The sequence below is a fragment of the Oryzias melastigma genome, linkage group LG18, assembly GCF_002922805.2.
Source record: "Oryzias melastigma strain HK-1 linkage group LG18, ASM292280v2, whole genome shotgun sequence".
NCBI lineage: Eukaryota > Metazoa > Chordata > Actinopteri > Beloniformes > Adrianichthyidae > Oryzias > Oryzias melastigma.
The window spans coordinates 5755577-5781388 of record NC_050529.1 but is presented as its reverse complement, the minus strand read 5'-3'; the positions used below and the strand labels follow the sequence as shown (position 1 = coordinate 5781388).

The following is a 25812-nucleotide window of genomic DNA, read 5'->3' as shown; positions in this document are numbered from 1 at the left end:
TGGAACAGATTTTGTCTTTACTACCTCCGCACCACCAGGAGGCAGTGTCACCACCCGATCTGTATGTGGAACTCTATCCGCTCACCACGCATGCGCATACGGTTAGTCAGAAGGCTGCTGCTTTAGCGAGAGATTGGATTACCTCCGAAGAAGAAAACGAGTTACCAACAATATTTACGTCTCAGTCGGAAATAATTGGAAATATTTTTCTCAAGAAGGGGTATGTAAGCAGATTCAAATATTTACATTTTCAACCCGTAATATATCGGTTTTAAACGGCGGGGTTAAGCTAGCACTATAGCTATGTTCGCACAACTAAATGATGCAGTTTTGAATTTAATGTCAATTTAACTGCACAGTCAAGCGGACATATTTCCAAATTAATAATTTTGCTTTCTTGAAATACCAACTTATTATTTTTCTCGATGTGACGAAAGTTAGTAAACGAGCGAAGAAAAATATGATGTTGCAGATGTGGCTGTTGTCGGCTTCCGTAGTTTGCAGAGCAATTCTTCTGATTCTTTCTATGTTTGCGGCCAGTTTGTTTCTTTAAACAATATAAAATAAAGAGTGTCTGGTTGGTGTTCCACTGGTACTTCTGAAACTCAGCCCCACCTGCTACTGATTACCTGGAATCAGATGTGCATAACCAATCAGAAGCTACATCATTAGCACGTTTGGAAACCATGCAGGACACTGGCCATCAAACCTGAAGTTTGTCCCCTGTGGTTTATTCACTGACTGTATATAAGAACATACCTATTGTTGAAGAGACTGAGGGAAATAGTTCCCATTGTGTGAATGCTTTTGATGTGCTTCTACTAGACTAGACTGAGACTCTTAACCTGAGATGATCACTTAAGGTGAAGCACCAGTAATGAATTAACTTTATCTCAAACCCATTTTGAAATTGAGGACACAAATGTCTACAATTTTTTTTTAGAAATATTAGCTGAAATATGAAGTATCAGTTGTTATTCATACATAATTAATAGTCATAATATTTTGCACTTGTTTATAGCTGCAAAAAAAGTCATAAAACAGGCAGAATAAAGCTCATTTAAAACAAAAACCTTCAAATGTCATTTTTTTCTTTTTAAATACTCTGGCAATTGAAACTAAAACACCAAACTTGAACAATGTTATTGACTGTAGTTATTTAAACAAACATGTATTTAATAAAATAATTATCAGGAGACCTGCTAAAACAAAGAGCGGGATAAAAGGCAAGATGTTTTTTTCTACTCAAATGATGTGCTGCTGTACTGAGGTATTAGACCACACCCACTCTTTATTTAACAATTTAGCTAGAAGTAAAACTGTTTGCAGCTCCACTTTATCCAGTGAAGGTCTGTATATTGACGTTCTGGAGCAAGGCAAACATGTTGGAACGGGATCCAAATCCCAGCCGGATTGTTCTGTTTTTGTTTTCCAGTTTTACCTTTGCGCAGTGTCCAGATTTTTGTTTTATTTTAATGCTCAATAACGTTTTTAAAGTTCTTTCCTGGTTTTTCTTTTTCCTCTAGAATTTAGGAATTCTTGCTTCCGGTTCTCTGTTTTTTTTTTTTAGATAATTGTTGAAAGTTCAGATTTCATTACTTTCTAATATTTTAGATGGGGCACCAGGTGGTTGAGCAGGTCGGCCACTGATCGAAGGTTTGGTGGTTCGATCCCTATTCCTCCAGGCAACTGTTGTTGTGTCCCTGGGCAAGACTTCACCCTCCCTGCCTCCATCGTGGCTCCACATGTGCATATGAATGTCCTGGTGACGGTCGGAGGGGCCCTGCTGGAAGCCACGACCCTGTCAATCTGCCCCAGGGCAGCTGTGGCTACATCAGTAGCTTACCATCACAAGTGTGGATGAGGAGTGAATGAATAATGGATATACATTGTAAGCGCTTTGAGTGTCTGGAAAAGCGCAGAAATACCCAATCCATTATTATTGTTTATTGTATTTTACCATATTTTTTTTCTTGTTTTTTGACAATGCGAAGCAGGAAGGAGACTTTCTTTTATTTGCCCCCTAAATTATGAATTTTAGTCCCATTTATTAACCTTTTTTTTTTTTTTCTTACCTTTTCAGCTCTTTGCTGTTGTCTCCTTTCTTCTGCTCAAGGGTTTGGACCTCTGGGGAACTTGTATCTGTTTTTGTGGCAGATGCTAACCAAGGATCAACCCTCGCCTTTGTGGATTAAAATACCATTTTTGTTGTTTTGGTTATAATCTTGAGAGCAGACTTTTTAATTTGTGACAATGTCCTACCAGCGATTCCCATTGCCCCCTGGCAGTCCGAACTCACAACAGGGGCAGCATGGGCTTTCTGGACAAGAGTCAGAGAGGGACTCTTGGAAGGGTCATCCGCCATTTGGCACTCAGGCCAGCTTTGCCCCCTCTATGGCTTCTTCTGCAAGCCGTTCTAGTGCTGATGTGATGATCCAGCCAAGGCAAAGGCTACCAGAAACATTCAGACCCCAACAAGGTGGAGCTCTGGACAAGTATTATGACAAGTACCTAAGAAGAGACGAGACGATGCAGCCTGAGGAAAGAATGGCTTACTCTAGCAGCACCAAATTAGAAAAGTCTCGGTCCACAAGCACAGGGGTCAACAATCCAACGCCAGAAACTTTTGAGGCACGTCAACTTGAAGTTCAACGTAGTGGTGGCTCCAGATTTGACCTGTCGTACCATTTATCTGAATTTGAGAGAAGCGGTGCTCTTGTGCCAACCACTTCTGGAGAAAGACGTGATGATGAACGATGCATTCCAGGTTCAGTACCAGACAGTTCTGGACCTCCTCAAGACCCCTGTCGTTCCAAATACTCACTAGAGTTGGCAGCTAACATCCTTGAGCGCTTTGGGCTGGAAAAAGAAGATCTGGACTACCTACTGAACTACCCAGAGGACCAGATTACCGTAGAAAATCTTCCTCAAATCTTAAAACAGATTCGCAGTCAGAAAGAAAAAAGCATGTCTGTTCCCGAGATGCACACCGCCACCACCTCCTCCTTTAGTGGAATGAGTAGAACAATCGGTTCTGGAGGAGCAGAGACATCCAAGGACAAAGTTCCATCAGACCCAAGCCTAGTTATCAATTATGGTTATGCTGAGAAGTATAGTCAAGCTGGGAAGGAAATACTTAAAAAGTTTGCCATTGATTCAGACCAGAGTAAAAGTCAAAGACCTGGTCCAGAAGTTGCAGAGAAAAGGAAGGATGACAAAGTTCTGAAGCAAAAGAGCTCAGAGCAGCAGCCCAAACTGCCGAGCCAGCTGGACCAGGTGCTGAAACAACTCCAGAAGAAGAGCCAATTGCCCGCTGTCCAGCAAACCTCCTCGGTGCTCCAAAAAGGTCAAGGTTTGCAGCCAATATCTTATCCCATCGCAAACCCAGGCTCGACTTTTCCTTTTGGCCCCCAGTCGTTCTCTTTTCCTCCAGGTGTTACCCAGGCATTCCCCCGGTTTACCAACTACTATCAAATGATCCGACCTCCACCGTGGCAGTATACAACCCAGGAGACGGCCATGGGTGGGCAGCCAACTCCCACCATGATCAATGACTATGTTGCAACCATGCCGACGATGTTTCCGCACATCTGCTCTCTGTGTAACGTTCTTAATCCCGCCTTGAGGGTAAGTGAAATTTTGCTCACCATTGGCACCGTTGGTTAGACCCTCATTTTAGTTGCTTTGCAGTGTTTACACTGTTGGGGAAGCAGCCATGGGCCTGGTTGGACTTCTATAGGGCTAAGCCTTTGTTTTTAAAATATTTAGATGTTCTTAAATTTGAAATATTTTTTTACAAATGGGGTCCTCAGAAACAATCAAACCCAACTGCTTCCTCAGCCTTTGTCTTCACATTCTGAGTCTTTATGTCCTGGGATGTCGGTCTTTTGTCCTGATCCAAAACTGGCCAGACGACTTCCAACTCTGGGATCCCAAAACCAGGAATCCAAAGATTGTTTTTTTAATCATTTTTTTTAAACATTGTTATGAAGTTATAATAAAGTCTTTTGATGATTCAGCTTTAATTTGTTTTATTTATTTTTTTCAAATGTCCATGTACCGAGTCCCCTGTCACAACGTAAAGAAAACAATTTCCTTAAAGACTGCAAACCAAAACGTCAATTAAATCAACAACACAAATTGAGAATAAATGTGTTGTTAGCTAAGTGACTGGAGTAGTAGGTGAATATTAACTGTTTCTGTTGACTTTTAGGATTGGATTTCCCACCAGAATACCAGCCAGCATCTTGAAAACTGCAAGCTCTTCCGAACACAGTGAGTACTTTTCTGTTGGTAAATTGCATTAGTGACAGTGCGTTGGTGACGTCGCATTGTCGACAGAGCGTTGGTGACGTCGCATTGTCGTCAGAGCATTGGTCACGTCGCATTGTCGACAGAGCGTTGGTCACGTCGCATTGTCGACAGAGCGTCGGTCACCTCACTTTATCGACAGGGCGTTGGTCACGTCGCATTATCAACAGGGCGTTGGTCACGTCGCATTAGCATCCATACCATTCATGTTGCATCGAGAACTACACCACTCATTAAGTCTAGTTGTCATATAGTCAATGGCTTACACATATCCAGCCATATGTGAAAACTTTGCTGCTATTGAAAACATATTTATTTTTTATTTTTTTAAAATATTTTTTATAGTTTTCCTTTTTGGGATGGTCACATACCACCACTTCAAAGGTAAATCGTACTGAAACTTTAGAAATGTTCTAACTTTTAGCAACCATTTTTAAAGTTTTAATGTTTTCCCCGTTTAGCGATGCCGGTCCTGGAGCGGCACAATCCACATACGGGACCTCAACTCAGCCTCAGTACCAGAACCAATTGGTTGGGAGCTCCTCCCAGTCAGGCAGCTCTGACACCCGGACCAGTCGTCACTCCCCCACACCTCCGTTTTACCTCCTCAACCGGAGGAAATCCAGCAGCAGGTCCCGATCACGCTCCTGGTCCCGTCGACACAAAAGCCACAAACGCAGACGAAGGTGCTCGACAGAAAACAAATCCTAATTCATTTGCAAAAGAACATGGAAACAGCTTTGGGGTTTATTTATGTTTATCTCTTCTAGGTCACGATCCCGGTCTTCGCGGCATGATCATCCCTCGTCTTCGCGGCATGATCATCCCTCGTCTTCGCGGCGTGATCGTCCCTCGTCTTCGCGGCGTGAGCGTTCCTCGTCTTCACGGCGTGAGCGTTCCTCGTCTTTGCGGCGTGATCGGCCTTCCTCTTCGCGGCATGATCATCCCTCCTCTTCACGGCGTGAGCGTTCCTCGTCTTCACGGCGTGATCACCCTTCGTCTACACGACGTGAGCGTTCCTCGTCTTCACGGCGTGATCATCCCTCTTCTTCAAGGCGTAAGCGTTCCTCGTCTTCACGACGTGATCACCCTTCGTCTTCACGGCGTGAGCGTTCCACGTCTTCACGGCGTGACCGTTCCTCGTCTTCACGGCGTGATCACCCTTCGTTTTTACGGGGTGAGCGTTCCTCGTCTTCACGGCGTGATCATCCCTCGTCTTCAAGGCGTGAGCGTTCCTCGTCTTCACGACGTGATCACCCTTTGTCTTCACGGCGTGATCGTTCCCCGTCTTCACGGCGTGATTACCCTTCGTCTTCACGGCTTGATTACCCATCGTCTTCACGGCGTGAGCGTTCCTCATCTTCCCGGCGTGATCATCCCTTGTCTTCACGGCGTGATCGTTCCTCGTCTTCACGGCGTGATCGCGCTTCTTCTTCACGGCGTGAGCGTTCCTCGTCTTCACGGCGTGATCGCCCTTCGTCTTCACGGCTTGAGCATTCCTCGCCTTCACACCGTGAACGTTCCTCGTCTTCGCAGCGTGAGCATCACTCAACTTCTTCGCATCACTCGCGCTCAAAACGCAGCGAGAGGCTATCCTCGTCCAGGAAGACCGACGAGAAACGGTCGTCTAAGAGGAAGAGTCCAGAAGCACAGCCAGACCTGCAGAGCGCCACCAAGAGGCTTACCGAGAAGCTGATGGAGACATCAGGTCAGTGTTTTAGAAATCTGGACATCTCAACCTCTAACAGAAGATTTGTACTTGACCATCAAAGGAACTTAAATCTCCACATCTTGACACAAATGTAACCTTGACCTTGTTCCCTTTTGGCCCTCCATGTTGCTTCCTTTCAGCGGCCCAGGGTTTAACACCAGCTGCCGTGGAGGACATGGTAAAAACTTTAGCTCCCGTCTTAGTGGCTGAGCTATCCAAGATGAAGCCAGTCCCTTCCTCTCCGTCCCCCACGAGGTCACACAGTCATCAGGACAGTAAGGTGAGGAACCAGACATAACATGAGTCAAGGTCCCCCATAGAACATTGTTAGGCTTAAACCACCTGAAACAATTCAGCGAAGAAAGACAAGAGTGGGATTAGTTCAAAGCACTTGCAAGGAAAACGAACAGAGAGAGACTTCAGGCTTTCTCTTTCCGCTCTGAATTTCTCTCTGTCCGGGCCCCCTATTTTATTTTGTTGCAGGTTCTAAAAGGTGGGGAAAAGCTTCAAACAGATGTTTTACTATCATTAATGTCAGACTCTCCCGTTCGTGGCGCCGGCTTCTTCAAGTATCTGCATTATAATAGCACCTCACAGCCTTCAGCTTGGACCCGGCTCCAGTTTCTTGATACCGAGCTGTACACGACGTCAAGCAAGAAGGTTAAAGGAAAAGAAGTTGAAATCACTCAAAATAAATATTTGATATGTATGTACAACTCAATCAGAAATGCATTTCCTGCTTTTGCGAAATTAGGCCACGGTCCTCTCCATTTAACCCATCGACAGCGATTGGTCTATGGGTCATGGCTGAGTCTAACGGAAGTGCTGTCGCCAATCTGGAGTGAGCTTATTGTGACTTCTTTACATGCCTCTACTACGTGAACACAGAATGTAAGCAGCTTTTCATAACGATCGATAGAATTACACAAGCCTTTGAGGGACAACCATCCCAACATTTCATTCAACAAACGGTAATTTTACATTTACTTACATTTATTCTTATTTAGTCTAGCTAAAACAGCTGTTTCCACACGTTTCAAAACTTTCTCAGTTATAATCAAGTATTTCAAGATCAAAACCAGTGACTATAAACGTTAACCTGCGCTAACCTTTTTTTTACGAAATGTGTGTTTTTCTCTTCTGAGCCTGAGACACGCGGGAAAATCTCTTTTACACTTTGAAAAGAAAAAGGCGGGTTAATAAATCCTTTTTATAGAGTGTGTCCCTAATTCTGCTTTCTTAAATAGTGATAGTGAATTTATGATTTTGAATTAAGCGTTAAATAGATGTGATTACATTTTCCTGTTACTCAGTAAATGTCCATGTCGATATAAGGTGATTGTTGTGGCACATACAAAAAAAAAGTTCCAAATTCTTTACGTTTTTTACCTAACAGATTTGTGACGAAATGGCTTCTGAGGCAAAAACTTGTAAGTAATCTGGTATTTAAGGCTACATTTATTCTCCAAAAAAAAAAAAAACATATAACAGCATATCTGTCTGTCTAGTCGCAGTCTGGATAATTGGGGACAGTTATGTCCACAGAGGACAGGACTTTGCCTCTGGGACGATTGGTAAAAACCTTGAACTCTCCAACGCCATCGTCAGCTGGTTTGGCCAGGATGGTCTGAGGTGGAAGGGACTGGTCCCATTCTTCCACCAGTGCCTTAAAGGTAGTCCATCCCCGGATGTCCTCCTTATACACTGTGGCGGGGATGACCTTGGCGAAGAAAAAAAGCATCAACCTGGTCTCAGCTATGAAAGAAGACCTACAGGGACTTCGCCAAAAACACACGTCCATGAAGATCATCTTTTCTGAGTTGACACAGAGGTGCAGGTGGAGCGCTGTCACCACGCCTGGGAAGCTAGAGAAGTCACGGAAATTCATTAACAATGTCATGTCTGCATTTATGCTGTCGGGTGGTTTTGTCCGTCACCCTTTGATTAAGCACAACAGTCCAGGCTTATTTCTACCTGATGGAGTTCATTTAACCCCAAAGGGAAATGACATGTTTCTAACAACTCTGGCCAAATATATTAAGGAAGTACTTGATTAAATGTTTTTGTCAATTTACATTCTATAGATGTCTTGTTGTTTTGGAAATAAAGTACAATGCCTCACTCAGACGTTTACTGTTTTACTGAATACCGTTTTCTTTGTTAGTTTAATGAATCATAATTAATGGGTAGATATGCATTAACGCTCTTTGGCGTCCTGCCCCACAGCGTAATAAAACTCTGTCTAAATATACTTAAAAAAATGTATTTTACATTCTGAAATTAAGATTTTAGCAGAATCTCTGTGAGCATTTGCAACATTTTGGCACCCAGCCAGCAAGGCCAAATGGGCCCCATATGGTTTAAAAGTGGCCAGAAAATGTGGGCCCCAAATGGGTTTGTCTAGTTTCAGTGGTGGCCCCACCTGTATTTGCCCACTTTAATTTAATTGGGGATTAAGTGGGTTATCTCACTACGCTAGCCAGCTGTCCAATGGACAGCATAGCATAGTTGGATAAATATACATTATTTGTCATTGTCACAGGTATAATGAAATTAAAAGTGGCTCCCGGTCAGTGCAACATTCATACTTCAGATCAACTCATGGTAAAAAAAATTACTACTACAATAATAATGAATACATTAAAAAAGGGTGCTGTTAAGTAAAACCTGGATATTTAAACAATTAAAAAATAAATGAATTTAAAAAATGCTTTTTCATGCTAGCGAGCTCTTCTGTAGCAAGCTCCTCTTTGGTATGCTAGTGAGCTCTGTTGTAGCATGCTAGCGAGTAGTATGCTAGCAAGTTCTGCTGTAGCATGCTAGCGAGCTCTGTTGTAGCATGCAAGCAAGCTCTGTTGTAGCGTGCAACCAAGCTCCACTGTAGCATGATAGCGAGCTCTTCTACAGCAAACTAGCAAATATGCTGCCCACCAAAACTGAAAAAACTGGAACTTCCAAATATTTTTTCACATTAAAAACAGTAGCTGCGTGTACATTAGGGGTGTAGGGAAAATAGAATCGACAATGTTTCATTTAATTGTATCAATTCAAAATGCTGACATGACAATATTTAACTATTTATGAGCAAACGTAGTTCAGAATCTTACTTCTTCTTTTTGTAAACCCCCGACCACTAGTTGGCAATATAACATACTAAGTCTTCACCGATACGTATCGTGATACACGTCATGATAAGTATCTTATCCTGTATTGTGACACATATGTCACGATATATATCCTACTTTGATATATATATTGTGATACGTATCTGTAACATATCTTGAGATATGGATTCTGATACAATTGTCACGATAAGTATTGTATTGTGAGGCACGTATCATATATCGTGAGATACGTATTGTGATACAAATGTCACAATACTTATATCGTGAGATGCTGATCGTGATATGCATGTCACAATATGTATCATATCTTGAGATACCTATCGTGATACACATTTTACGATATGCATCATATATTGAGATATATAGCGTGATGCGTATCTCAAGATATGTAACGTATCTTGAGAGAGTATATCTCATGATGTTACTTCTTCCCACTTGCTTCAGAGACAAAATTCTTTTGTTTCATCTTTCCTCCCATTACGCTTTGTAGTCAGCTTCTATTAATACTATGAATCCAAATCTAGATCTAACTACAATTTTTCAATTGAAATAAAATCCATTCTGGGGTATTTATCAAATCGTTGGTACGTATTTAAAATTGTCCTAAAGACTCTTTGTTACTCCACAGGAAGATGGTCCGTCTGAAACCATAGTGACTATCCGTGCTCATTCTGATATCGCTCACAAAGATCTGCTGGATGCCTTAGAGAAGATTGGAAAAACCAAGTCATTGGTCATATACAGATCACAAAGTCAAGTAAGTGTCATGAAATCTGTCTTTAGGTTTCAGATTTTACCCTTTTCTGTTTGCTGATTTAATGCAAAAAATGTTTTTTCTTTATCCTGAATTCTGGATTTTGTCTTCTTTTTTTGTTTTTGTTTGTAGGCCCAAGTGCGTTTTGAAAATGATGAAGACGCAGAGAAGCTGGGGAGCCTGGGGAGTCTTACTTTGAATGAAACCTCACTTAGTGTTGTGAAAGTATGTCTTTTTTAATTTAACTTTTTTTAAATAAAAAAAATGCAGATTTTCTTATAATGGAAAGATTTATTTTAGGAAACATTTTCTTCACCAGAAACCAGAAAAGAAGCAATTTTTACAAAAGTAAAAGACAAAGTATTTCATCAAATATTAGAGGTATAGATACAAGAAGGAAAACTTGTCCAAGTGATTTTTACAACAATGAGAGACTACAAACCGTTTTTAAACAACCACAATGTGTGTTTGGAGGTTCAACAGGGCTCAAACTTAGGACCACTTGTGTTTTAATAATTTTTTATTAATTTTTTTTAATACAATTGACATAAACTGAAAAAAACAGAAACTTAAATGTATAAATTCTCACATTAAAAATGGTAGCTTTCACCCGTATAATGATCAACTTCAGCTGTATTTGTTAATTTTTGACTGTTTTTATACAGATCAAAAAGTCTAAGAGGCCGAGAAGTCCTGTTGACGAGTAAGTCCCGCCTCCCGCTGCCATCTCTATTGTCAGACATTTTCCTAAAAAAGTGTTTTTTAATGAAAGAAACAAAACCAAAAGAGCAATTTTTAGTCTTTAAGTTTTGTCTGGTGTTCATAGATCCAGTCACAAACCATGCAGAGAGCCTGATGCGTCGGCAGAGGACACGGACACGGACCCGGGGAAGACCAGTGATGAGGCTCAAGAAAACCTAAATTACGAGAAACCTTCATCGTCTGAATTCAGTAAGGATAAAGATTAGGAATATTTTCCAGATTTGTCGGAAAACTTTTATGCATTTTTGTAGAATAGTTAAAGGATTTTAAAGCTTCAGGCACATTTCAAAGGTAATGACTCATTCTAGTTCAGGTAAGGAGTTTGGCTGGGATTTTCTAAACTTCCTGTTTGGTTCCTGAGATCTCTTGAATCCTCATCTTGCTGCAGAACTCTGCTTTTAGTCATTAAAGTACTTCTATTTAGCTAATCTAGTTATTCTATAGTTTTTTTTTTCCACTCAGGGGTTTGTAGGTTTGGACTCTTCAACAATCAAGTCCTCATTTAACAGACCGTTTGTTCTGTGTTTTTGACTAAAATTTGAGTATGTGAAATTTACTATTTTAATTGAATTAATTTAATAAAAATGAAGACGAGAAAAAAAGTATAACTCATAAAATACTAAAAAAATGTTTTTAGTTTTGGTTTGATATGATTTTGTGTCATCAGTTAAATTTTGTCCGTAATTTCAACAAGATTTTCGGTTTTTAGATGTTGAAAAGGAACAAACGGATCCACAGGTAGAGGTTTTCGGCCCTACAGAACCTGCTGAGAAGTTGCCGCTCACAGAGCAGCCGTCTGCAGATCCGGAGAAGACCCTGACTGTTGGAGAGAACTTGAGGAAGCACCTGAATCGCCGTAACTTCCGTAAGACTGAATGTCTCAATCCCCCACACACACAAAAAAAAAAACAAAACAAAAGAAAAGTTTTCTGTATATATGATGGATTGTTGGGACTACTAAAAAAAGTAATATAAGATTTGAAGTTGTAGATTTACAAGAAAAAAACTAGTAAATTTAAAACTTTACATCTCATAAATTTATGAGGAAAAAAAGTCATAAAAATGGGACCTTTTTACGCGGGAGGTGGGAAAGATTCGAAGGGCTTTTGGTCACATGCAAGAGAGCGTCAGAATGAATTTGTAGCCGGAAGCGGAAATCGTAACTTCAGCCGGTTGTGTAAGCGGGACTTTCCTAAACTTTAGGAAACCCTTTCAAAATGATATTTTAGAACCAGAATCAGCTTTTATGCCTTTGAATGTGACTTAATTGTACCTTTTTTATGTCTGTGAATCAGCTGAATCGAGCCTTGAAATGCAGTTTTTTTACCCCGTGAATCAGCTGATTCTGTGACAGTGTCACAGGAAAAAAAAAAGATTGATAAAAGAGAGAAAAAAAGGTTGAAAGCTTAAAACGATTTTTTGAGGACAGATTCACGGGGGGAGGGTAGGACAGATTTACAGGGGAGGGTAGGACAGATTCTCCGGGGGAGGGTAGGACAGATTTACAGGGGGAGGGTAGGACAGATGCACAGGGAAGCGACACAGCCTCACTTGAAAGGTAGCACAGTTTCCCAGGTTAAAATATTCAGGTAGTATGTTGTCGTATACAGATATAGAATGCAAGAAACTCGTGTTGCTGTCATCAATGATCTTTAGGTAGATAATCTGGAAGACCTGCGGCAGATCCGTGTCTGATTCACTTTCCGCGCTACATCCACCTCATTCATTTTGAAAAACGTAAGCGGAGATTTTAAAACATTCACCGCTTATGTTTTTTTTTTTTTTTCAAGTCATAAATTAACAACTGAAAAACACATACATTTATAAGAAAAAAGTCATAAATTTAGCCTTTAACTTTTAAAGTCGTATGAATATTATCCTATTTTAACAGTTACAACCTTTTCCTCGTAAAATTACGACTTTAAAAGTCATGATTTAAACACAAACAATTGGGTTTCAAACTGGGCCTAATACTTTGTCATATTTAGTCATAAATCAGTGGAGCTGGATTCTTACTTGAAAATGTTTTATTTTAGTAACATGAATGAATGAGAACTCTGGAAATAACAAATTTTCTATCTGTTTGACCTCACAGGCTTTTTCATGAACAAGAACAAGTGCTTCACGGAAACCGTAAGTTTACTTTACCACTTTATGGATCGAAAGTTCCTCTTAAAGACCCACGATCATCTTTGATCTATCTTTGAAGCAGTCCCAGGGGTCTTTTAATTATGAACAACCAACAATGGTTTCAATAAAGAAATACTCAAAATGCATTTTTAGGCTTAATTTTATTTATATACGGTATGTCTTCCATGATCTGAAAATAGTCCAGAAAATGTCACTTTACTTCTGATTTTGTTTTTAAATCTTTCAGTTCGATAAGACATTACTTTTAGTGAACAAGCTTCCAGTGTACAGCAAAGTCAGCTACACGGAGGAGGACATCGCCGCCCATCTCTTCCCGTATGGATTCATACACACAAACACCAGCCTCTACGTGATTCCCCAGTCGAGGATGGTACGCAGGACTTGAAGCTTTTAAAAAAAAGTCTGATTCATCAGAAGTTTGAAAACAGAATTCTTAGATTTTGATTATTTTCTTTGTGATGTCACTGGCAGAAACATTGGGATTATGGGTGAAATGTTTTCTGAAAGGTCTGGACAAGTTAGTGAAACCGTTAAGGTTCCAAAATCCTAAAAGACATAAACTCCACAAACTTGGTTCTGTTCAGCAGATGAAGAAAAGCAAAATGCTTGTGTTTAAACAGCTTTTATTCCTGTTTTGTTCTGATCAGCATGAGCAGTATTATTGATATTCTCCTGATTGATCAGAACTTAAACGATGTATCTGTGGTTCTGTTTGTTTTTATGATAGGCTGTTGTTGAAATGCCAAGTGTGATGGACTTGCAGAACCTCGTCTTCCAAACCTTTACCCAAGGGATCCGGTTCAAAGAATCCAGGCTCACCTTAAGACCTTTCAACAACAGCTTTTCAATGTCATGGGTGAGCTAAGGCCACTACATTTAGACTTGGCTCCAGCATTCCACATTAATAACTAGCTTAGTATTTAGCATTAACATCTACCTTTAACGTTTAGCGTTAGCATCTCGCCGTATTTAGTATTAGCATATAGTGTCAGCATTTAAAATTATTATATAGCTTCAGAATTAGGCATTAACATGCTTTTAAAGTTTAGCATTAACACCTAGCTTAACTAGCCGCATATAGGTTTAGCATTTAGCATTAACATCTTGTTCAGTGTATAACATATAGCTTGACAATTAGCATTAGCATCTAGCTTTAGTGTTTAGCATTAGCATCTAGCTTTAGTGTTTAACAAGAGGTGTGTTTAAGATGACCCAGCGCCTCGCCTGCATCGTCGGCGAGACTAAGCTGCTGCTGGAGGGGGCGGAGAAAGGCGCCTGAGATATGCCACTCCCCCTTAGTATGATTTGTGCTGTTATGTCTTTTATATTATTTTCAACATCTATCAGAGTAAAGCAGATAAAAAAAAAAAAATAGCTGCGTGATTCATTTCATGAGCACTGTCCCAAATAAACAGATAAAATAGAAATTAAAGTTAATTTTAAAGACAACAATAACGCCCATAACCACAGATTATTTGAAAACTAGTTAATTTTTTCATCAGTGATTCACTACCTTCCAGAAAGCGTAAAAAAACCACACCAATTTTCTTCATTTAGTGCCAGTTATTTCACGTCGAACTACAAGAACTTTCAGGACACCGTTTCCCACAATGCATTGTTTTGTAGTCCTTAAGGCGGCTTGAAGCCAGCGCAGTACCTATTTTCTGGCTGTGCTGGCTTAGGAAGACGCCTTGAACCCGCCCCTTTTCCCGCGATACTTCGTGACGGCGCACATTTGACGTCAGTGCAAGAAAATAACCAGCATGCACTGCGCTGCAGGCGATCTGCGCAGCGCCGGGTCCGCCTTGGTCATCTCAAACACGCTTATTACCATATAGCTCCAGTGTTTATCATTAGCATCTAGCTTTAGAATTAAGCATCATCATCAAGCTTCAATGTTTAGCATTGGCAAATAGCTTTAGTGCTTAGCATTAGAATCTAACTTCAGGATTAAGCTTTAGCATATAGCTTCAGCATCTAGCATAAGCATCTAATTTCAGTTTTTAGTGTTAGCACCTAGCTCCAGTGTTTAGCATTAGCATATAGCTTCAGCATTTAGCATTAGCATCTAATTTCAGTTTTTATCATTGGCATACAGCTCAGTGTTTAGCATTAGCACCTGGCCTCAGTGTTTACTATTAGCATCTAGCTTCAGTATTAAGCATTAGCACATAGCTTCAGCATCTAGCATTAACATCAAGCTTCATTGTTTAGCATTAGCGTCTAATATCAGTTTGTGGCATTATCATTTATCTTCAATCTTTAGTATTAGCATCTAGCTTCAGGATTAAGCTTGAGCACCTAGCTTCAGTTTTAAGGCATTAGCATCTAGCTTCAGTGTTTAGCATCAACATCTAGCTTCAACTTTTAGATTGCTGCCATTATTTTGATCTCTTTTGATCTTCATTGTGTCTGCAGTAACTAAACTATTTACTATTTACTGTTCTTTGTTGCAGTTTGGCTTTTACAAATCTCTGATGGGGATCATGCACTTCGTAAGAAACACACACAAATACACATTTTCCCCTCGATACATTAGGGCTTCATGTTAATTTTGTGAGCGATCAGAGTTATTTTATATAAAGTGTGATATTTCCTGGAAACGACAAAAAGACATCTAAGTTACGCAAACATTTGTGTGTTGTCGTTCAATAATGTTTGGCATATGTGACTTAAATCTTTCTAAATTAAGTTATTTATTTTATCCATTCCAAAGTTTTTTTGGAGTTGCAGCAGTCAAAAATGCATAATAACATGTAGTACTGTTAGGAGAAATTTATTTAACCTTATACTCTGTTTCATCTTTAAGGTAAAACATAATAGTGGAAAAGCTATAAGATTAATAGACTGAATATGTTCACGCTTACTTACCGGAACATATTGATGCGTATTTATCTTATTCGACAAGCTGACTGAACAATTGATTTTAAGAAAAACACCAGGTAGTATCTGGTGCTTACCGGATAGTAACAAGGGAAGATACATCTGTAATGTGAGCTGTGAGGAAACTTCTCTCTGCTCCCCAGGATGTGTTTGATGAAGGAGAGAGAACCGTCTACATCCACGACATCGCTTTCCGTCAGATCGACAAGCTGAGGGAAGATCTGAGGGACCTGGTTGAGATCAGGAACTTCCTGCCTCTGATGAACAGGGTAAAAACCCCTCCTTCTGTCAGAAGTATTCTTAAAAAAGGAGCGGACTCTCTTTGAGCGCCTCGGTTTGTGTTGCAGCTTTTTATCGAGTTTGAGAGCATCTTGGACGCCGATCGCTTCGGGATTTGGCTGAGCAGCCAGGCGAGGTGTCACAACTACACAGTCTACAGGATGAGGCCTCCCAGGTGTCCGGCTGGAATCCCAACAGGTAACGTTTTCTTCTGCTCTTGCTTTCTGAAAATGTCATCCAACATGAGTAAAACGCCACAAGAACACGTTAAAAACCAAAAATGTTACTCTCCTATTAAATGTAGTTTCCTTCATGGATCATAACTTTTGCCTAAATCTTTCCAAACTGAAGCTCCAGAATGGAGAACGCCTCCGTTCTGGATGACCATGAGAACGGCGCCGTTTCTGTACCCGGCGGTGACTCACCCCTTCCCCAGTCCAGGTGAGGAGGACTCCCCTAAGCTTGATTCGACGGTTCGATCCGGCTGCATGTGAGCGACTGTAATGACTTGTTTTTTTGTCCGTTAGTTTGCGTACCCGTTGATCTTCCGGCTGACATCCCGGTGAGAAGAAATCGTGGTGGGAAATCCTCGAAAAGCAGCGATAAAATAGTTAATAAAATATTTTTTTCGTCTTGCAGGAAGCTACCGTTCTGGGGTCAGAGTTTGCCACAATCATGCTGGGCGGTTTACCAGAATACGACTACACCCATCGGGACGTGGCCCGGCTGGTGTGGCCGTTCTTCAGCGTGCAGAACTACAAGACCCTGAATGAGAATATTTACGTGCTGCCTCTGCAGAGGAGGGTACGTTCAAGAGTTCCTTCGAAACTCAACCATGGGGAATCCCATTATACGTTAGCATCAAGCTAGCGGACTTTAGCGTTATGCGTTAGATTGATCTCTACTTTTATGGATGGATTTTAAAATTAATGATCGATTTTATCAACCCAGACCTATTTCAAATGTAAATTCCCCTAAAAAAGCTTATTAATAATTATAAATGTTGTATTTTCCGACTATTCATGTTTGGACCCTAATTTGGGAAAATGTTAGAAAACATATGAACCATGAAATAAGGACTAGTGCTGCCACAAATGATTATTTTAATAGTCGACTAACCATTGATTATTTTTTCTGATTAGTCGATTAATCAGGTCATATGTAAAGCACACATCTTAACTATCATTAGCTTTAAACTAACTAAAAACTAGATATATAGCATTACATGCAATAATGCTAGTGTGAATGCTGTAAGCTGAATTTGTCCGCTGAAGATGCTGAAGTTGAAAGCTCAAAACCTCGAAGCTCATAGCCAGCTAAAATATTTGTTAAATGTCAAATTAGCCTAAAAAAGAAACAAAAAAAAACAGCTAGCATGTAGCTGAAATATTAGTTAAATTCCAAAATAGCCTACACAATTAAAAAAAAGCCTAAGTTAGCCAAAAACAGCTAGCATGGTTATAAAATATTGGCAAAATTTCTAAACTGCCTAAAAAAACCTCAATTAGCCAAAACAGCTAGCATGTATCTGAAATATTAGTCAAACTCCAAAATAGCCTAAAAAGGAAAAAAAAATCCTAAATTAGCCAAAATAGCTAGCATGTAGCTGAAATATTAGCTTAAGTACAAATTAGCCTAAAAACCTTTGTAAATGCTAAAATAGTCCAATACGCTAGCATGATGCCAGTATTACTTTCAACTTTATTTCAGTAAAGTAAAAATTTAATCGACTATTAAAGTAGCCGTAGACTATTTTAATAATCGATTTGTCGTTGATTATTCGACTAATCGTGGAAGCTCTAATAGGGACTCACATTTATCTGAAACGTCTCTCCTCCAGGCGTTCGTGTTCTTCAGCAGCTGGACGGCGTGCTTACAGTTTCTGGAAGTACACGTCCAAACCCCCGTTTCTCTGCAAGGACACCCTCTGAGTGTGCAGGTCGTCTTGGAGAACATCCACCCGGGGGTAACTCAGGTACATGCCCCGTGTTCCCACACAGGTCTTTTGGGCTGACCGTGCTCGTAGAGGGTCGTAGGGAGTATAACAGTAGTACAAGTGTACCTCGAAATTCCCTTGAGGTTCGTACAGACATCATGTAAATGGAACGTACCACTGTCGCTCAGGAGGAGTATTTGTAACGACCCATAGGTTCCACACACAGGGATGCTGAGGTAGACAGATTATGTGTAGGAATGGGTACTGAACCCATACTTTTGAAACACTTCTAATACATAAACTGGTTCTTAAAAACAGTGTGAGAGGGTGAAGGAGAGCACTAGAAGATGCTTTATGTCCTTCAGACTTTGCCTGAATCTGAATTCTTCCCCTACCTTTACATTTAACCCCTACAAATGTAAAGTTATGGGCTGTTTTTGAATTACTTTGTCATTTTGTAGAGCTACTATTCCAAAACCAAGTGCACTAGAAATATCCCAGAAGTCTTTGCGAAAAACTAGCATTCATCGATGCTTACAAGATCAGATAATATAGACTGCAATTTTTCCCTAAAAAAACATGTTTAAATTACATTTTTTGTTAAACCATCCACATTTTGATCATAAGAACACAGTGGAATCACAAATAGACGAGATTAATTATTCGGTTTTCAGTTTGTGAAATTGGTGACATCATATCCAGCATTTAGAAAAACAAAATAAAGCAGTGAACATGGTGTCCAAATTCTCTTTTAAATTCAAGGGCACTGTATAGTTTTTTTTAGTAATGAGGGATTAGGGTTGGAGTTCAGGCATCAAGAGGTACTAAATTCAGATATTAGTACTCGTCGATGATGTCATCAATCATCACTGATTATCTACGTTAGCGAGTAGCTACTTCCGCTAGCAAAAAACATCACTTTTGCGACTTTAAAAAGTCATGCTGAAACAAAAAGTCATTACTTACATTTAAATGTGAATGCTTCAGAGCACGTCCTCATGAAGAATGTGTTTCTTGATGCTGATCAACCCCTCAACTCTCCTTAAGAAAACTGGCACCCCAATTTAAGGGGCATTTGGAGGGGAAGAATCTGGATCTGTCCAGGCATAAACCACGATTAATAATTTATCCTTCCAGCGGTTGCCTCATTTCTGAATTAAAAAGGAGGCCTTCTATATGTCACTACCAACTCGAAGTCCCTGAATGGTTAAAGTTTGATCTGGTTAAAAGCGGCGGGCTGAGCGGGGGAGGTGTGGTTTGAATCTGAGGTTGTTAGCGATAACAAAGTTAGCTTCAGGTAACGCCGTCACTTTCTCAAACTTCTGGGACTTAAACCAATTTACCAATGACAAAATTCAACTGTAATACCTAGTTTTAACCTCTAGGGAGCAGCACACAGACGGTTTTAGACTACAACTTCAGGAATTAAAACAGGTTCATTTTAAATTGACAAAGATGTGGCAACAGAGCACTTTTAAAGCCCCTTTTATAGAGGTCAACTGACAAAAAAAATTGATTTAGTGTTTGGTTAACCTTTAACTCTCAATGGCTGAGTGTTTTGAATGTAGACTCAAAAATCTGGGGAAGGAGGAGCTGGAAAACCAACGGATCAGCTCTGCTCCAAAGGAACGTTTAGGGATTTTTTGTTACAAGTTTTTCCAGATTCATACGGAAAATCCTTCATTTAAAAGTCTCCAACTTTTATTGATCTCTATTGTTATCGTCTAACTTTGAAGAGAAACTTCAGTTTGGATGATTATTATTCTCTTGATGTTCCACTTTTCAGTCATTCATGATGGTTTGTATCTTTTGCAGAGCAACATCTACCAGAGTCTGATCAAATGGAGCAGTCCTGTAAGTTCTCTTCTGTTTCATGTTGCAAAAAAAGTTGTTTTTTGATGATCTGAAGAAAACTTTTATATTATTCTTCAGCTGACTCCAAATCCAGAGTTTCTGAATAACCGTCTGCTGGCTCTGGAGATGTCTGAGACTTCAGCCGCCCTGATCATGATGGTCATAGAGGTGGTGGAGTCCATCGTTCCGTTTGTTAACTTCCTGCCTCTGGCCAATCTGGTGAGAGCGCTGCATTCTGGGAAGCTCAGACTCTGATTAAAAAAGTTGGTTTATTGAAGTCTTTCTTCCTCAGATCTACATTGAGATGAAGGATGTGACTGACGTGATCGAAGTTCAGCTGAAGATTTCCTGTATGGACAGTATACAGCTGCCCCCCATGTGGTTTGTGTTTTTTTTTCTTTTGTAATTTTCTGTAACAAGCAGCACCTGATTCCACCAAAAAAGTTAAATTTTTGAGTTGACATTAAGTTGTTAAAATCAATTAATCGATCCATAAAAGTAGAGATCAATCTAATGCATAAAGCTAGACTCAGCTAGCTTCATGCTAACATGTAATGGGATTTCCCATAGGACGGCTAATGCTAACGCTAGGTTGACATAAACATTCATTGCCGACTAAATGAACATATTTATAAACAAACAAGCATGAACTTTCCAAACTCTTTCAAGGAAATATTTTTAGTAATTTTTTTTGTCTAAAACAGTTTTTGCTCATATTTTCTTCTTCTGGAATAATGTGTAATGCTATAGCGCAATCGCCACTTAGTGGCCAAACTAAAACCTCGTCCAGGAGAGGCAGAATAATTGTTGGAAATTGACATTAATATTTGTTTCACTTAAAAATATTGAGAAAAAAAAAATCATTTTCATAGAAAATCAATATTTTCAATCATAGAATTACATAAAATTTTGTCATTGTAAATGTAATGTTTAATGTGAAACATTAAATAATCTTCCAGTAGCTTAATCGAAAAACAAACTTCATAAAAGTTCAGATGATAAAATAATACGTTTTTGAAAACCATATTTTTGGTGTTTTAGAACCAGCTAAAGTGAAAGAATGTTTGCAGTAATCAGCAAAACTTAAAAAAAATTGAAGTAAAAATGATTTTTAGCAGGGATTTGATGATAATAGCAACGACATGTAAGTTTAACCAAAGCTGACTCTTGTTTTTCTTCACAGGACGAAAGTCAAGCGAATTCTTCCGTAAGTGGATTTTTTTTGTGTTTTAGATTTTTGATATTTGATACTTCACATAGTTATTATTATCTGCAATACTATATTACTTTATTATGTTGGTGCAAATATGCAGCACTTTACTGATAGATTGTATAATATATTAGATATATGCAACAATTTACTATTGTAAAACATGTTTATAACATGAAGAAGGATAGTGCTAGAGCAATACTTTACTAAGTATAGTAGTTAGTATGTTTGCTCTATTTTTAAACTAATTTGCTTGTCTTATCATGTATCTTGATGTACAGCACTTTGTTAGCAAGCATGAAAAGTGCGACTGAACTATTATTCTAAGTGACTTCATGTTAATAAAGTAATGCATATAAGCTAGTATGCTACTTTACTAACTGTACATCAATAAAATGTTGCATATTAGGTAGTATGCTAACTTTACGGCTGAAAAGTGTTGCATATAAGGCACTACTAACACATTAGCTTTATTAAATTTACACTAGTAATATGTTGCATATTAGCTAGTACTCTACTAAATTTACATTAGTTCAGTATTGCGTATTAGCTAGTATGCAACACTACTAACTTTGTTAGTCATTTACTTTTCTAACTTTACACAAGTGTCGCATATTATCTGTGGCACTAGCTAGCATGCTAACTAGAAACATGATGTTAGGTACCAACACATAGCTTTCCTAAATTTACACGAGTTAAGTGTTGCATATTAGCTAGCGTACTAACTTTACGGCAGAAACGCGTTACTTTTTAGCCAGTATGCTAACTTTACGCCAGAAATGGGTTGCACAATTTAGCGTATGCTAACTTTTCTGCAGAAATGTGTTGCATATTATGTACAAATAACTACGAACTTCAGTTATAGCATAATAGCTATTGTATAAGTTACTATACCATCTTTAATAATAAATATGATGTTTAAATGTGTAATGTAAAGAGTTGCTAATAGCGTAAAAATGTCATTTGCCAACCACTGGGACATGATTCAATGGTTTTGTTTGCTGGTTCCAAATGAGTCGTTCACAGTAAATGGCTTTTTTTACCCTTTAACGTCAGACATGTCAAAGGCAACACCTATAATAATAGGCTCTTTTATAATCCTAACTCTTAAACTGTTTCTCCAATTAGCATAAATGTGGCTAATTAATTTAATTACAATGGGTTCTGATGGGTAGGAAATAGCTTTGTGGAAATATACCACGCTTTACTAACTCGGCGACAGAATTTGCTGGAGTTGCATCAATGAAAAGTTACGGTTGTTCAAAGAACGTCAACACTGGAGCTAAAGCTTCAGTGCTAACAAATGAATCCATCTGGTTTCTGTTTTTGTTTTTAAGCATGGGAATCCTACAGCAGCGTCTGACCTTGTATGGACCCAACCCTCTTACCCTTCCATCCGACCCCTTTCTAATGATGATAGAGGAAACAAAAAGCACTGAACTCAGTCCTGCTGTGCCAAGCAACAGCAGCGCCTACATCGCCAACAACAGAGTTCCCCGTGCTTCAGCGGTGGCCGCCAGAGGCTTAATAGCAGCAGAGTTACATGAAGAAGAACCGAGAAGAACCAAAACGCCCGGCTCTGGAGTGACAGCAAAGACAGAAACTTCTCCAGATCTTCCTCAGATGGGAGCCGGGTCACAGCTGACAAGTCAAAGTCTGGAGAGCAATTCTCCTGATGTCTCAGCTCAAGAGAAGAAGACCAAAGGTGATGAGGACAAAGAAACAATTGAAGGAGATCAAACCTTTCCAGGTCCATTGAAGGACAAACAAAGGAATGAGGACTTGAAGGAAAGTCAGCAAATCGATTCTTCTCATGGATCTTCCAACAAATGTCCTGAAGGGGGTGCAGTAGCTGAAGAAGGAGGAGATTTGGTTCCTGAGAAACCAGCAGCTGATGGTGACCAGGAGTTGGAGACAAATCAGGAGCAAAGTCCAAGAGGAGACAAAGGAAAGGAAACCTGTTCGACCTCCAAAGATGAAAGTTCTGAACTTCCAGCTGCTGATCCAATCAAAGCAGAAGACGACCATCTGAAACTTGTAACAATGACTAACCAAGCCAGAGATCCTGAAAATAAGGTCCTTCAAGAACCCATGGAGCATGATGGAACAGTTGGAGAAGATTATCAACCAAGCAAAACATCTAAAATGACTGAGGAGAGAATGGAACCTGCACCCCAAAGTTCCAGCTCTGCCGAGGACAAAACGGCTGAAGAGAGAAAGACTACAGACGTTGAGACGCCAACAGACGGTGACGATACCAAGAAAACTACAACCATTGAAGCCGAAGCTGCTCCTGAAGAAACCTGCACAGAAACACCAGAGGAACGAGTTTTGAGAGACGATCAACCGACAGAAGGCGACAATACCAAGAAAACTGCAACCATTGAAGCTGAAGCTGCTCCTGAAGAAACCTGCACAGAAACACCAGAGAAACGAGTTTTGAGAGACGATCAACCGACAGAAGGTGACAATACCAAGAAAACTACAACCATTGAAGCTGAAGAAACCTGCACAGAAACACCAAAAGACCATCAGCCGACGGCAGCACACAAACCAAAGAGAGGAAGACCGAAGAAAAACGTTCCAGCTGCCACACAGAAGTTGATGAAGACGCGAGAGTCCTCCAGAAATGCAAACGAAGAGAAGTCAGACTTCACACAGCCAGAGGTGATTCCCAGATTCAAAGCGGCTTGTTTCAAAGCTTCAGAGGAGTTGCTACTGCAGTTTGTGCCTTTCTGTTTACAGGTCAGGTCTAAAGATGATGAGGAGGAAGTTCAGAAGACCTCAACTAATCAAAAACACAGCGACAACACAGGTATGTGCACATGAAACTTCACAAAAGAAAAAAAAAACACAAGAGACTGTTTACTGTTTAGATCTGTCTCTAAATGAGTGTTGTAGTTTATGATAGAAATACAAAAAAAGTTGTTTTAAATGATAAAGACATCCATTCTATTTCTGATTTAGAGCAAGCTGTGAAGATGGAGGAAGAGACTGAAGAAGATCAGAACCTCACTGTGACACCCCGTCCAAGAGGCCGACCCAGGAAGATCAGGAGTGCGCCCGGTAACAAACGCACAACTGAACCATTCCACAAATGTCTGCAAATTGTCAAATTTCAGGCGTTAATATTTTTCCAATAACACATAAGCGAGTTGCATATAGTACTACTATACTAGTTACTATGCTTCTGTAATAATTTTACGTTGGTTAAGTGTTGTGTATTATCTACTATGAGCCTTTGCTAACTTTACGTTAGTAACATGTTGCATATTAGCTACTATGCTAACTTTACGTTAGTAAAATGTTGCATATTAGCTACTATGCTACTTTGCTAACTTTACGTTAGTAAAATGTTGCATATTAGCTACTATGCTACTTTGCTAACTTTACGTTAGTACAATGTTGCATATTAGCTACTATGCTACTTTGCTAACTTTACGTTAGTACAATGTTGCACATTAGCTACTATGCTACTTTGCTAACTTTACGTTAGTACAATGTTGCATATTAGCTACTATGCTAACTTTACGTTAGTAAAATGTTGCATATTAGCTATTATGCTACTTTGCTAACTTGACATTAGTACAATGTTGCATATTAGCTACTATGCTAACTTTACGTTAGTAAAATGTTGCATTTTAGCTACTATGCTAACTTTACGTTAGCTAAGGGCTGCTTAATATCTACAGTGCTCCTTTGCTAACTTTATCTGATCTGCACATGTCAACGAAGAGCAAGTTGCATAAGATGAAAAGTAGTGTTGCATACTCAATTCAACCAGCATGTCTTCCTCCATATTACAGAAAAGCAGCAACATTTATTATATAGGAATTCATGAGGTCTATGTCTGTATAAACGGCTCTTGGATTTTAGGCTAAACTTTATCTGTAACTTTGTCTTTGCAACCATCTGATTACTCCTAGTTTTCTGTAGTCATGTATTGGTTCTCTGCTGCAGTGAGAAGATCAGCCAGAAGAAACCCGAGGACAGAAGATTCCTGTCCATCTGTTCAGGCTGACAGAACCGACGAGCAAGAGGAAGACAACACAACTGAAGGTAACTGAAAATGTTCTTAAACTTGAGCAAAATATTTTTAAGAAAATTTGGAGTTTCAGAACTTATTCTGATAAATGTAGAGGAGTTTGAAACAAAGTTTGATTACATGTGAGTTTGTGAACGAAACAAAAATGAATTTAAAGTGGTAACTGTAAAAGTCAAAATTGACTTTTTTATTTATTTTTTTTATTTTAAGAGGCCACGGAGCCGGATGGACCAGAATCAAAGCGACCTCGCTCTGAACCTTTACCCGCAGCTTCAGCAGGAACACAGTCTGACAGAGGAGAACCGACCGCTGGACAGGATTGATAAGACCAGAACGGTTTCTTTTTCTCAGTTTTTCTACAGAACACTACAGCTGTTTCCTCCAATGCTCAGCTAGCTTTAGTAAACAGGATTTCTGTAAATAGAACATCTGAAACAAAAATGACTGTACACTGCAGTGTTTGGAATTATTTTTGTGGGTAAATAAAGAACAGAATTCTACGCTGTGGTTTGTTTTTACTGCATAGAAATTCCTGGTTGTGATAGAAGTGTATTGCCTTAAAAGAAAATGTGGTGTTCTTCAAATGTTTTTTCACAAACATTATTTAGTGCTTTTAAAATTTAGAGTTTGAGACTTTTGTTTTTTCCTCTGCTTTTTTATTTTGGATTTTTTCTTCATTTTTTTAATACCAAAAATCGTGCTTTTTAAAAAAAAATCCTTATTTTTGGAATGATTTTGTAGTTTTAAGAGACAGTGGATTTGTATTTTCTCCGTCATAACATTTTTTTTTA

At 39.4% G+C, this 25812-nt stretch overlaps 1 protein-coding gene across 2 annotated transcripts; it reads left to right on the top strand.

The window, feature by feature from the left end:
• Positions 1-84: 84 nt before the first annotated feature.
• On the top strand, positions 85-25610 carry LOC112155726. 2 transcript variants are annotated; one of them, XM_024287576.2, is made up of 31 exons: positions 85-220; positions 2084-3627; positions 4214-4275; positions 4657-4695; positions 4773-4997; positions 5082-6019; positions 6163-6302; positions 9776-9904; positions 10034-10126; positions 10567-10604; positions 10728-10852; positions 11373-11528; positions 12759-12796; positions 13041-13184; positions 13542-13670; positions 15271-15309; positions 15841-15966; positions 16045-16174; positions 16328-16417; positions 16504-16538; positions 16616-16780; positions 17817-17951; positions 19728-19766; positions 19845-19985; positions 20059-20147; positions 20950-20973; positions 22314-23643; positions 23722-23791; positions 23944-24039; positions 24931-25035; positions 25232-25610. In XM_024287576.2, exons 2-31 carry the CDS (start codon positions 2254-2256, stop codon positions 25342-25344), a joined length of 6357 nt encoding a protein of 2118 aa, XP_024143344.1. In that variant the 5' UTR covers positions 85-220; positions 2084-2253; the 3' UTR covers positions 25345-25610. The 2 variants fall into 2 exon arrangements, with proteins under 2 accessions (XP_024143344.1, XP_024143345.1); XM_024287577.2 differs by having other exon boundaries at positions 23944-24042; positions 24937-25035.
• Positions 25611-25812: the final 202 nt, after the last annotated feature.

What these genes read in the sequence shown, in the direction of transcription:
- LOC112155726 (XM_024287576.2), top strand. Translation starts at nt 2,254, where the DNA reads ATGTCCTACCAGCGATTCCCATTGCCCCCTGGCAGTCCGAACTCACAA. An exon ending in TGCTGCCTCTGCAGAGGAGG is followed by an intron (nt 16,781 to 17,816) that starts GTACGTTCAAGA and finishes TCTCTCCTCCAG; the next exon opens with GCGTTCGTGTTCTTCAGCAG. An exon ending in GGAAGACAACACAACTGAAG is followed by an intron (nt 25,036 to 25,231) that starts GTAACTGAAAAT and finishes TTTTATTTTAAG; the next exon opens with AGGCCACGGAGCCGGATGGA.